Source organism: Phyllostomus discolor, chromosome 2 (assembly GCF_004126475.2).
Source record: "Phyllostomus discolor isolate MPI-MPIP mPhyDis1 chromosome 2, mPhyDis1.pri.v3, whole genome shotgun sequence".
NCBI classification, from domain to species: Eukaryota; Metazoa; Chordata; class Mammalia; order Chiroptera; family Phyllostomidae; genus Phyllostomus; species Phyllostomus discolor.
The window spans coordinates 139,850,326-139,864,018 of record NC_040904.2 but is presented as its reverse complement, the minus strand read 5'-3'; the positions used below and the strand labels follow the sequence as shown (position 1 = coordinate 139,864,018).

The 13,693-nt window shown below is 35.5% G+C and overlaps 1 protein-coding gene across 19 annotated transcripts in view; it reads right to left on the bottom strand.

Moving 5' to 3' along the window:
- Positions 1 to 13,693, bottom strand: part of PPFIA2 (PTPRF interacting protein alpha 2) — a 461,362-nt gene that overhangs the window by 185,427 nt on the left and 262,242 nt on the right. For all 19 annotated transcript variants that reach the window (XM_028532610.2, XM_036018625.1, XM_036018632.1 and 16 more), the window contains one exon: positions 9,383 to 9,484. In XM_028532610.2, the coding sequence (XP_028388411.1) occupies positions 9,383 to 9,484 (102 nt within the window). The remainder of the gene's footprint in view (positions 1 to 9,382; positions 9,485 to 13,693) is intronic.

Genomic DNA, 13,693 nt, shown 5'->3' with positions numbered 1-13,693 from the left:
ACTGGGGCAGATTCACGTCAGGAACAGATAAAAGTCCAGTGGATAGTGTTTCAATTATGTTCCAGACTCTATGTTCTTTCCTGGAGAAATTTTGCTTTGAAATGTTTTGTGACTTGGGATTCACTTTTGTTTTGTTTTATAAGAGATTTGCCACTAAAAACAAAGACACGTGTAAAGAAAATAATAATAATAAAACTACCAGGTTATCAGTATTAAAATGTTACCACAGAAGAACAATACATGACCAGTCTGTTTTATAGGAGAGCTTTTTAGAAGGATGGTGAAATCAGAGGCTAACAAATGGTGTTTATGCAAAATAAAGCAGAAGTTACTCAAACAAGAAAAAGCAAATATAAGATACTGGGGTGGAAAGAAAGAAACAGAATGATATTCTTTTTTTTTTCAGGATTTTTTCCTAAAGCTTACACTGTAATGAAATTTTTTTTAGAAAAGATTTTATTTATTTTTAGAGATAGGGGAGGGAGGGAGAAAGAGAGGGAGAGAATCCTTGATATGTGAGAGAAACAATGGGTTGCCTCTCACCTACCCGCAACCAGGACCTGGCCTGCACCCACGCATGTGCCCTGACTGGGAATTGAACCAACTTTTTACTTTGCAGGATGATGCCCAACTAACTGAGACATGCCAGCCAGGGCTATAATGAAAATTTCTGGTTTTTACAACGCCACTATTAGATTTAGTGTCACATATTAGTATCATGTTTCTTAGTGCTTAGTAAGTTAATTTCTCTACATTTACTGTTTCTAATTATGGTTCCAAGTGTCAGAAAACTTGGCCATGCCATTGGCACAAAAGAACACAAATACCTGAGATTTTAAACTTATATAGATCAGTAGAGAGAAGTCATACTTAAGGGTCAAAATGGTAATAGAAATTCCATATGAAGATGGCACAATTATTAATATTTCAAGGAATTTTCCCTTTATTCATCAACCTCTGATTTTATTCATGGTTTTCTCCTCTTGAATTATATAGATGCATGCCTGTATTGGTTAAATCCAAGCTGTTTCATGTAGTTGGAATTGTATGAACTGTACTCTGCTTATTTTTCCAGCATCATTTGGTGTTAGTCTTTTTCTGACAAAGTATGCTCTAACCACTCCAGCCTACTTTTGGTTCCTCAATATGCCAAGCCTTTGCACATATTGAATCCTCTGCCTGGAATTCTCTGCCTTTGCTCCTCAGTTGGCCAGCTCTTTCTCATTCTTTAATCTCAGTTTAATTATCATCCTCTCAAAGAAAATTTTGCTCACTACTCTGTGTAAAATAGGTCTCTCCTCTTCCCAGCCTTCGTAATTCTCTATTTGAATGTCTTGCTTTATTTTATTTCTTCATAACATATCATGCGTAATTCCTTAAGAACAGTTTCTCTAAATCTTTTTGTTTCCTCACTGAAATATAAACTCCATGAGGGTAGGTACCATTTCTGTCATGATCATTTTGATATTTGTATTTGGATATTGGCTTAGTTCCTGGCATCTACAGACATGCTATAACTATTTGTTAGGTTGATGCATGTCAGTATTACTATTGTTTAGACTTTTAATACAGAAAAGCATATGGTAAAAGTTGGATTATAGTTTAGACTTGACATTTGTGGTTGCCCCCAATTTTTTACCCACCATATTTAATAATTCCCCACATTCTGAATGATATCTGAATGACATTCTGAGTGACATTCTGAATGCCTGGTAATATAGGATCCAAGAAACATTTCTCAGTCATGTCTGCCACTAGGTGGCAGATATGTGACTTAAGAGTCAGCCAACCGGAACCAACAGGCTCAGGACAGATTCTGAGGCCTTCAGATGAGGAAACGTGCTGGGTATGGAGCATCCACCTATATTGCAGGCACAGGTAGCAGCAGAGGCTGCATGTTACTGGGGCTGGGGATGTGGGAAACATTCACAAGACCAAGAAATGTGGTCCTAGGATTGTGCATGGAAGTTCAGTAGAGATTTCTTATATGCCTTAGTTAATATTTTGATGAAAACAGTTAAGCTGTACTGTTATAGGTAGCTTTGAACTCTCACCTGTACACAAAACCAAATGTATTTCATCAATATAAAATAGACTCCTTAAAGGGTTAATTTAACTTATCTTGAATACTCCTCAGTACCTAAGAAAATATTCCATATAATACGCGCTTAGTACTTAAGAATCTAACTTAATAAGAAATGTAAATTAGCCTGGAGCATTTGGCTTAAAATATTCTACTATAGCAGGTATCTGCGGCTTTAGCTTACAAATGAAAATAAATTAAAAATAAAGAGAAAATCATCTAAGATGACTCTAACAATCTACTAAGTGTATTTTTTATGGGAGCTACACTTTAGTCTAAATTTTAATAAAGCTTGCAGGGGTACACTCAAAAATTTGCAGGGAATATATGAATGGTGATTACCATATTTTTGGACTATAAGATGCAACTGCCCCCCCCAATTTGGGAGGAATAATTGTTAATGATGCTGTTGAGTTCTGTTTACACCTACATTGGTGAAATATTATGTTATTTATGTTATTAAATATTTTACCACATTTTTTTGCTTCAAAATGTTTTTCCTATTTTCCTCCTCTAAAACCTAGGTGCATTTTATGGTCTGAAAAATACAGTAATTTTATGTTGGAATTCCCTTGAAATGACCACCACCAATATATGTACACAAAGAAACATACATCATACAGGCCTACAGATATACAGAATCACTGGAAACTTTTGAACTAAACTTCTTTTTATAAATAATATTTTTTTAAATGTGTTTTATTGATTATGCTATTACAGTTGTCCCATTTTTTTCTCCCCTTTTTCCCCTCTACCCTGCAACCCCATCCAACCACCCTTCCCTTAGTTCATGTCCGTGGGTCATACGTATAAGTTCTTTGGCTTATCCATTTTCTATACTATTCTTAAACTCCCCCTGACTATTTTTATGCCTAGCAATTATACTTTTAATTACCTGTACCTTTCTCCCACTGTCCCCATCCCCCTCTGTAAGATAACCTCCATGTGATCTCCATTTCTGTGATTCTGTTCCTGTGCTAATTGTTTGCTTAGTTTGTTTTTGCTTTCATTTTTGTTTAGGTTCAGTTGTTGATAGTTGTTTGTTATCATTTTACTCTTCATATTTTTGATGTTCTTCTTTTTCTTCAATAAGTCCCTTTAACATTTTATATAATAAGGGCTTGCTGATGATGAATTCCTTTCACTTGACCTTACCTGGGAAGCACTTTATCTGGCCTTCCATTTTAAATGAAAGCTTTTCTGGATAGAGTAATCTTGGATGTAGGTCCTTGCCTTTCATGACTTGGAATACTTCTTCCCAGCCCCTTCTTGCCTGTAAGGTCTCTTTTGAGAAATCAGCTGACAGTCTTTTGGAAACTCCTTTGTAGGCAACTCTCTCCTTTTCTGTTGCTGCTTTTAAGATTCTCTCCTTCTCTTTCATCTTGGCTAATGTAAGTATGATGAGCCTTGGTGTGTACTTCCTTGGGTCCAACCTCTTTGGGACTCTCTGAGCTTCCTGGACCTCCTGGAAGTCTATGTCCTTTGCCAGATTGGGGAAGTTCTTCTTCATTATTTTTTTCAAATAAGTTTTCAATTTGTTGCTCTTCCTCTTCTCCTTCTGGCACCCCTATGAGCCAGATGCTGGAACATTTAAAGTTGTCCCAGAGGTTCCTAAGCCTCTCCTCATTTTTTTGAATTCTGTTTCTTCATTTTATTCTGGTTGAATGCTTCTTTCCTACTTCTGCTCCCAACTGTTGATCTGAGTCCTGGTTTCCTTCTCTTCACTATTGGTTTCCTGTATATTTTTCTTTATTTCACTTTGCATAGTCTCCTCTTCTTCCTCTATTTTGTGACTATACTCAACCATTTCTGTGAGCATCCTGATTACCAGTGCTTTGAACACTGCAATTGATAGGTTGACTATCTCTTTGTCACTTAGTTCTTTTTCTGAAGCTTTGATCTGTCCTTTCATTTGGGCCATTTTTTTGTCTCAATGTGCCTGTTATGTAGTAAGGGGCAGAGCCTTAGGTGTTCACCCAGGTGGGGCAACCCACCTCCCTACATGATAGTGTATGTGTGTGTAGGGGGGGTCTGAGAGGGAACAATGCCACTTGCTCAGCTCTGTGCAGCTTTCAGTCACTTTTCCTTGCTACCCACAAGCAAATTGGGCCCTTCTGGTGCTGATTTCCATGTGGGTGGTTTGTGTATGTTCTAGGACCCTGAAGTTCTCTTCAGTGAACTCTCCTGTGAGGCTGGGAATTTCTCCTGCCACCTCAACCCCCACAGGTTTTTCAGCCAGAGGTTTTGAAGCTTTATTTCCCTGCACTGGAACCCTGGGTTCCACAGTCTATATTGTTCCCCAGTTGTTCCTCCAAGTTTATCTGCACACAAATGTGGGACTGCCCAGTTCACCCGCCACCAACTTGCTGAGAGTTCTCTCCACCCTGGCTTCCCATCTCCACCCCTCCTACTGGTCTGGATGAATGTTTTTTCTTTAGTTCCTTGGTTGTTGGACTTCCATACAGTTCAATTTTCTGGCAGTCCTGGTTAATTTTTGTTTTTAAATTTGTTGCTGTCCTTCTTTTGGTTGTATGAGGAGACAATGTCTATCTACCTACACTGCCATCTTGGTTGATTGAACTAAATTTCTAAAACTAATCAGAGAAGCCAAAGAACTTATATGTACAACCCATGGACATGATCTAAGAGGGGGGAGGGGATTGCTGGAGGGTTGGGGAGTGCAGGGAAGAGAGGGGAGAAAGGGGAGAAAAAATTGGGAAAACTGTAATAGCATAATCAATAAAATATGCTTAAAAAACTTTACATCTTCCTTTTAAATCTGAATTTGACATAACCTTGTGCACAGTTATTTTCAATCACAAATGGTGTTCAAGTAGAAATACATTCTTCCCCATAAACCAACTTGGCTTCTATAATCTAGTCATATAACTCAATGTTAATATCTGGGAAAAAAACAAAACAAAACTTCAAACTAGTTCCTTTCATGCTCAGGCCACTCAAAATGTTTTAATCTCAAATACTGTTTACAGTTCCCTATGTTTCTTAGGTACATGTTTAAGTCCTACATTGAAGTCTCAATGCTTTGGGGGGGGGGCATATGTCCTGTCTTATTCACTAGTGCATTTATTTTATACCATTATTGTACATTCCCAAATATGTATACATGCACCCATGTATATGTACATATGTATCTTTACCTCATTTTCATCGCTAGGGTCTTTTTTATTCCCCTCAATTGGACTGTATTTTCTACTCATTGAGGAAATGTAATTGGAGGAATTTTATTAACTTGTGTCAACAGGTTGTCAAGAATGGGAAGCTTTTCTTTAATGATGGCAAGTGCCTTTGAACATTTATATAATTCCTTTAGATCAAAATAAAAGTATGGGCATTGTAAAATAGGTTTAGAATTAAGTCTTTAATTTGAATTAACAATTAATTCTTTAACTTTGTGATCCATGAGATGAAATTATAGCTATACTGTTTCTGACTCTTGAAATTGTGACTTCTTTTTCAAAGTTAGGCAATAGTTATATTCTCAATATAACTATAACTATCTGGTTAAACACTGTCAATAACATAATCAGCTTTTGATCTTTGGCCACAGAAACAATCGAAACAGTTCTGAAACAACAATAACAATTTTCTGCTCTGATATGAAAAGATAGTAACTATGTTAACATTTTTGGTTTCCCTTCACCTTTTCATTAATTCAAATAATTCTGAAAAATAAAAACTTGCTAAATCTTAGTAGTCAACTTGAAAAAGTTGAAATAATAGCCAGATTAAGTTATTTTTTATAAGTATAACTTGTCTAACTATGGTCAGAAAAGTTTTAGGAATAACAAATTTTGTTTAATCACTTTTTCTATATTTTATTATGTGGAAATATTAAATAATACAGCTTCTTTAAATATTTATGTAAATACCTACTATAATTTTTGTACAACCAAGAATAACATTAAGATAATTTTATTTGGATATACTCAATTTAATTACTTGAAGCAGATGGATTTAAGAGCACCTCTAGTTATTTCTTTGATTTCTTTCATTCACTCATATTTTTTTTTCATTCACTCAAATTCCGAGGCAGGGGATCAGATGTTTCTTTAGTGACAAAATGATAAATGGCCACAACTTTCAGCTCAGACATCACAATAAATACCTAGTACATTATTTTCTACACAATTGATACAAGAATCAATTACTGAACAGATTGGGAATGAATTACAAAAAAGAAAAAGAAAAACTTTGCCCTTCCCTAAACACAATTCCTTGTAACACATATGATTCATGAATGACATAGGAAATAGGAATGTGGTTTCTTAAATACACAGCTTGTGGTTAGGCTGAGCAGTGTATTCCCCTGGTGTGTCAGAAGTCATGTGGCCTGAGGCAAGTTACTTACTACAATAGTTTTCTCATCAGTGAAATGGGGAAAGTGGGATTACCATAAGAATAAAGTGGGTTAAACATGTGAGAGACTTAAAAACACTCTGCACATAATTAATTTAGCTATTATGTAATTATCCTTATTATAACTTGATATATTAAATAAACTCTATTCAATCGACTCCATTTGCAACTTCTGCTTTCTATTTGGAAGAAAGATATAATTCATTCATATATCAAATAGGAGGGCCCTTTCTGATCTATTGTTTTTGATGATAATCAAAATTAACACATAACTGTATCTACTTACAAGTTCTCTTTGTGTCTGTTTTTTTGTGTGTGTGCATTATTTCAACCCATATGTTAACACTCAAGGTAGAAAGAGAAGAGTCACAATTTATGAGAACCCTGGAAATTAAAACATGCAATTCTGCTTTAAAGTTTCTCACAATCTAACACCAATCAAATATTCTGCAGGTGTGAGAAGAAAATACTAGCTGGTTGCTTTCTCTCCATGACCAAAAAGCAGGTATTTATAGCAAGAAGAAAGAGACAACATGTAGAAGAAAAACATTATATAAAATGTATAAAACTGTTGCATTTAGCAACATTTAATAAGGAATTATGGGGAAGAGAGAATATATATCTAATTTTTCAGCCCTGGATATTTTTTTGGTGGTGAAGGAGATGAGAGATGGTTATATAAGTTAGGTAGTTGTCATACAATTGATACTTTGAACAAGGAAATCTCCATAATTTTTTTGACGTAGTCAACAACAAAAATCCTCCATGTAACTGCTTTTAAGGAAGGTAGAAAAATGGTTTCCAGTTGGAAGATGGGCAAAAATGTGAAGAGGATTAAGCAGTACAAATCATCAATTATAAAAATAGTCACAGGACTATAAAGTAGCATAGCACAGGGAATATAGTCACTAGTATTGTAATAACCATGAATGGTGGCACATGAGCACTACATAGATTGTGGTGATGACTTCATAAGGTACATAAATGTCTAATCACTATTTTGTACACCTGCAATTAACATATCCTTGTATGTCAATAATAATTTTAAAATGAATTTAAAAAGAAAAAATATATTTTCCAGGTTTATTCATGCTTTCAAAGTAACTATTATGATGTTTAAAACCAATTTCTATTATCCTAGTAGAACTTAATATTTCTATTTTGCTCTCTTTGACTCCTGAACAGGTATTTTAAATATAGCTTGCTTTAGTTCTTTAATTACCTGAGTTCCTTTGCAGGTATGATAGCCACATGTACTTTTGCGTCTCTTGGAATGTAATCTGATGAAAAAACTGTGTGGATGCTGTCCCCAAATCTCCTAGTTCTCTGAAATTAGTCACAATCAAGGAAAAAGACACACTCTGTACTACATTGGTCTATGCTTAGGTAATGTCTCCTCTAAGTTATACTAAATCTTGGAGTTGTTTTCATGGATTTAACTTGAATAATTTTGCTGGTAGGTTTCGAGAAAGGGTCTGGGCTCTGGAGTTATTCTGCCTTAGTTTCAAATCCTTTCTCTGCTATTTATTATGGCAGGACTTCTGGTGAGCTCAGCCGCCCATAATGTACTACATCAGGGAATGTAGCCAAAAGTGTTAAAATAGAAAACAATGAAATGAGGCAGAATAAATATCATGGCAGAAATAAACTTTAAATTTGTTTTTTTTTTAAAGTGTACTTAAAAAATCAAGGGTGGGAAAACATATAGAGGAAGAAAGAAACAGAAAAAGTAATCTGACTGCTCTTCGACGTGATCTACTAACATGAACTAAAGACTGCTTGCTATGTCCTGTTTGAGGCAGTCCACAAGACGGGCTCATCAAAGTCTCAGTGAAAACCGATTCCTGTGTGCACGCTGAATGAATTCTCTTTATTGTGAGATGAGCCCCTGATGAATAAGGAGATAGACTGGGTTGGATCATGTATTCATTGTTCAAGTGATGGCACCTCTCATTAGAAGCACAAGCTCTCTGTCAGTGAAGCCATTCTTAGTATATTGCTCTTGAAGATCAAGCATAAAATGAATGAATATGTTAACTATACATTATTTTCTCAGCATGCATTTGTTAGAATTCTAACATTTAAAATATGTTTCACCTAATGCATATAAAATTGAACTCTATCCACACAAAAGCGTTTTTTCTCAATGTTCTTTAGTACAAAACTGCTCTCATTTATGGGTACTATGGCAACTTATACATTTTATGAAATTCAGTGACTTCATAACTAGAAAATACAGCATCATTGATCAAATTCTAAATTTTACTGTTAAATGTCATGAGATGAAACAACACATGGGTTTCCAAGGGCAGCATATAGTAAATTCCGTCAGTTTCATAAAATCAGAATACCAGAAATGAAAGTCTACATGACAATCTTCTGAAACAGAAAAGATATGCCTCCTTTACCTAGGAGATTTCTGTTCCAGTGGTTTTTCATTTTAACACTTAAAAATTTTTTTTAAATAAATACTTTGCTGGGGGAGGGGAGCACCAATGGCACATCACTCCCTCCTAGTACCTCATAACCGAAATTCTGGCTCCTCTCTCAAACCTACCGCGTGGCCCATCTCCAGCCGTGGGGTATAGGTCTCTCACTCCAGCACAACTATTTGAAAGTTTGAAATTCTATATTAAAATTTAGCCTTTCTTTTTAAAATTGAAAAAAGCAAAGATTGACAAGAATAAGAACATTTCCTAAGGCAACATAGTGAGTTAGTAGCCAAGAGTAAAATTTAGGATTCCTGTCTTCTTGTTTTGAGTTTTGTAGTATATTGTCCTTTACTTTAAGCAACAGACTCTAAGTGATGTCTACTTAAAGTCTTCCTGAAGTTTTTAAATGTTTATTTTTATTCACATACAAGCGATAAGGCACTGAACCATATATGGAATCAATTGCAAGCAGAGGTAGTTTTATACTTACTCTTGTGTTGTTTCTTTCAGCTTTAAGTTCAGAAATTTCTTCTTCCTTCTCTAGAAGTTGTTCCCTACAGGCATTTAATTCTTTTGTCAGTGCAGCAAATTCCTGAAGGGGAATAAAAATATTTGAAGACACACTTTAGGTATAAAAAATGTATTCCAGCAGAAATTAAAAAAAATTAAAAGCTAAATATAAATGTAAAAAATGAAAAAAATGACTCAATTGCCTAGCTATGTGTGTGTGTATATATATATATATATATATTATTCAATTAGCTTGATTCTAATGTTCAAAAAATGCTCATCTATAATATTTAACATACATATTTTATTATAATATACTGTTTAGATGAATGGATAAAAATTATTTCAAAATGTGTCAGATATATCATACTAAACTTAACATTAGTATAGTATGGTAATAATATAGAATAATTTTAATTTGTCTAATTGTGTTAACCACTCAACAAATCTTATACTTTTATTTCTGTAGAGCAATGTTCTGACTATATTATATATACTAGATTATTAAACAAATGATCAAATAAACAATAAATACCAACCCCAATCAAAAAAAATCTTGCTGAAAGTGCTATTTAGATTAAGAAGTTCATTTATTTGTGAAGAACATGAAGAGAATGTACCTCTTACAAAATAATAAATGGACATAAGACTTAGTAACATTATCCAATAACCTTTTAATTTATACATAGCTTTCCTTCTGAAATGTAAACTTCATGAAAAATGGGACTTTGTCTATACTCTTAATGTCTAAGTCATAATGAATTTTCAATTTAGTACTTATTTTCCGTCAAAATAAACAGGTCATATTGTTGTAAAAATTGCAAGTTTTGGAGTAATAAAACTGATGCTTGTCAAATATTTAAGTATTTGGGAAAACTCAACTGTAGGCTAAGAAGCCACTGTTAGAAGATAAAAAAAAAAAAAAAAAAAAAAAAAAAACCCAAATGGGGGAGACAGGATTGGTTAACCTAACCTCCACAATGGCAAATTTGGTATGAAGTAAATGAATATGATGATTATGCAAGCCTGGAAAAAGTTGAGGCTTTATATTTTTGTTTGCTTCAAACCACTTATTTTGCTGCATTTCTCTGAGTGGCTTCAGCCCAAATGAATACTTCAAAGGCCTCAGAGTAGACTTAGAGCTTAGAATCCTGATGAGGGAATCCATTGCTGGCATCACAGATAAGAGTTTCTTCCTTAATCACTGCCAGCTTAAATGCTATTGATATTTCCTGATATATTATTTAAGTAGAGCATGGAAATAAACAAATAGAAAACAATGAACATTTCCATAAAAATGAAGCCTTAGATAAACCATGTAGTTTTGATAGAGAAAAAGAGGAAAGCGACAAAGATTTTGTATTGTGTATTATCAACAGTCACTAAAATGTAAACTAATACTCATAAATATTATAAGATGACATATAAATATATATACTTAACATACCAATTTTAAGAAATATATAAATGGATATTTAGCTTGCTATGGACAGAAATATAAAAAATCAAAAAGAATTGGATATTTCCTGGTGGTGAAATAATATAATTTTTTTGCTTTCTCCTATGTATTTCTATTACCAAATTCTCTACATTAGAGGAAAATGCTTTTTATGCATAGACAATAAGAGAAAATGTAACTCTGTAAGTGCAATTAGGTATTCAAAACTGAGTGATGGTGTGTCCATGTAGATTCATCCATTGTAAGAAATGAGCCTCTTGACAGAAATTAGTCAAGATGCTATGGGGGCCAAATGACTTTGCATTTTTTATTTATTATTAAGGCACTGATTATGAGCAAGCTATTCAGTGACTCTATGTATTAAAATTAGACTTACAGTTACTGACTTCTTGCCAATTTCAGGCATTACTTTCACATTCATCATCTCATCTTGCTATCTAAACAACCATGAGGGAGTCTCACTCGCATTTTATGGGGAGCAAACTGAATTAGTAAGAATTAAGTCCAAGTTCCCAAGCAAGCCACAGAGTGAGTCAGGCTGTGAACATGGTTCTCCAGACTCTGTCTACAGCTTTTCCTCTGTACCATTTCAACCTTAATTGTTGATCAGGTTTATATGATTTGGATTTAGAGTGCATTTAGCAATACTCTTCTTTTATTATTTGAAGAGTTAGAAACCATTGCTTACAATTACCTTGCATAGTCTTTCTTAATTAGTCCAAAGCCAGGGTGGGGAACTAGGAGGCCCAACAAAGGGTATTCCTTTCATGCTGAGTGACAAGTATTAGACAAGCACGTGCTGCATCTCTGGGACTGCAACAGATGCAGATGCCCCACACAGAGTTACCTATCAAATTATTTTACACTTTTCTTCTGACATTTCCCTCTTCTCTACCTACTTTTCCAGTCTTACTGTAAATAACTGAATTTTATACCATCTTTCATGAGATAATAACAGCAAATATAATTAACATTGATTGAGCCCTTACAATATGCCAGGCACTCTGTGAAGCAATTTATATTGATTATCTAATTAATCTTAATAAAACCCTGAAAAACACAATACCTCACATAAAAAAAAAACCCTACTATATACTCATACCATATAATCCAGCAATCTTACTCATTGATATTTACCCCAAAGAGCTGAGAAATATTTACACAAAACCTCCACATGGGTGTTTATGGAAGATTTACTCATAATTGCCCAAACTTGGAAGCAACCAAGGTATCCTTCACCAGGTGAACAGATAAATAAATTGTGCTATATCTGTAACAGGGTGCAGCTGAAGAGGGGTCCCCAAATGAGGGTTTGTAATGGGGTCCAGAACTCAGGGTATCCAGGAAATATTAGAGAAAAATATATATGATGTCCTCACCCCCCACCAGTCTGAGCTGGGGGATGGGAAACATACATCAGGACCATTGAGAGCTATTTTGCATAGCAAAATCTTTGCAGCTAACCTTTGGCATGGCCATGTAATGTATCTATAACCTTTAACTGGTTTCATAGATATGTTAAATAGCTGTGGCCATGCTTTGAGCCAGGGGGATGGGAATGACTTCAATCTAGGATGCTACTGGGAAGCAACTCCCCCTGGTTATAGCACCTACTTGAGAGCTTGAAGATGATTGGCTCCACACCATGGGGCCATGCCTGCCTGGACTTACTATGACAGCCCATTAAAGCTGGAGAATACAGGAATGCTGGTAGGTGCAACTGATTGTGGGAGAAGTTGGAAATGGGGCTGCAGAGGAAGACCTGTGCAGGGATTTAAACCCAGGCACAGCAGCCATACCAGGAGAAGACCACGCAGCTTTGGCAGAGGTTGGGACCATGAGGCTTGGGCAAGAATTAGGACCATGTGGCTTTGGGCTGCTCCCTTTTGTCATGTGACTTAGAAAGCAGGAGAGACTTTGCCTGGAAGAAAAGGGGTGAAAGGACTCTTGCTGGTGAGCCATGAGAAGATGCCCCATGGCTTTGGATTAACTGCAGATCATGGCAATGACACAGCTGATGGTGCAAAAAGCCTGAATCACAGACTTCTACTTCTTTTCCTGAGATCCAGTACACCAGACCTGGCAAAAGGGAGAAGGAAGGACTGTGTGCCTTTGTGGGTATTCTAAAGAACTTTAGTATTTTAACGAAGACATTAAGTTATTACTCTAAGTCTGTATAACTTTGAAATAAATAATTCCTTTCCTTTTCACCAGTCTCTGGCATTGAGAGACATCTTTCCTCTGGTGGTGGGCAAAGTGAACCTAGTATGGGGGAGGAACCCCTGGAGAAAAAGGGGGGGCCCTTTTGGTAATAGTATATCATATAGCCCCCAGGTCTGTTCTGTAACATATCCACTGAAAGGAAGATTATTCAGTGCTAAAAAGAAATGAGCTATCCAGCCAGGAAAGAAACATGGAGGAACCTTAAATGCATATTGCTAAGTGAAAGCAACCACACTGAAAAAGCCTACATTCTGTATGATTCCAACTATATGGCATTCTGAAAAAAAAAGTTGGAACTACAAAGACAGCAAAAAGATCAACAGTTGCTAGGCAGTTGCCAGGAGTGCTCTGGGGGGTCAAGGGATAAGTAGGCCAAGCACAGAAGATTTTGGGACAGTGGAATACTCTTTATGATATCATGACACATCTAGTCATTATACATTTTTAGAACAGAATGTACAACACCAAGAGTGAACCATGATATAAACTATGGACTCTGGGTGATGATGTCTCAACGTAGATTCATCAACTACTAGAAATGTACCACTCCAATGGGGGACGATTTTAATGAGGGAGGCTATGCATGTGTGGTTACAGAGTACCCCCATC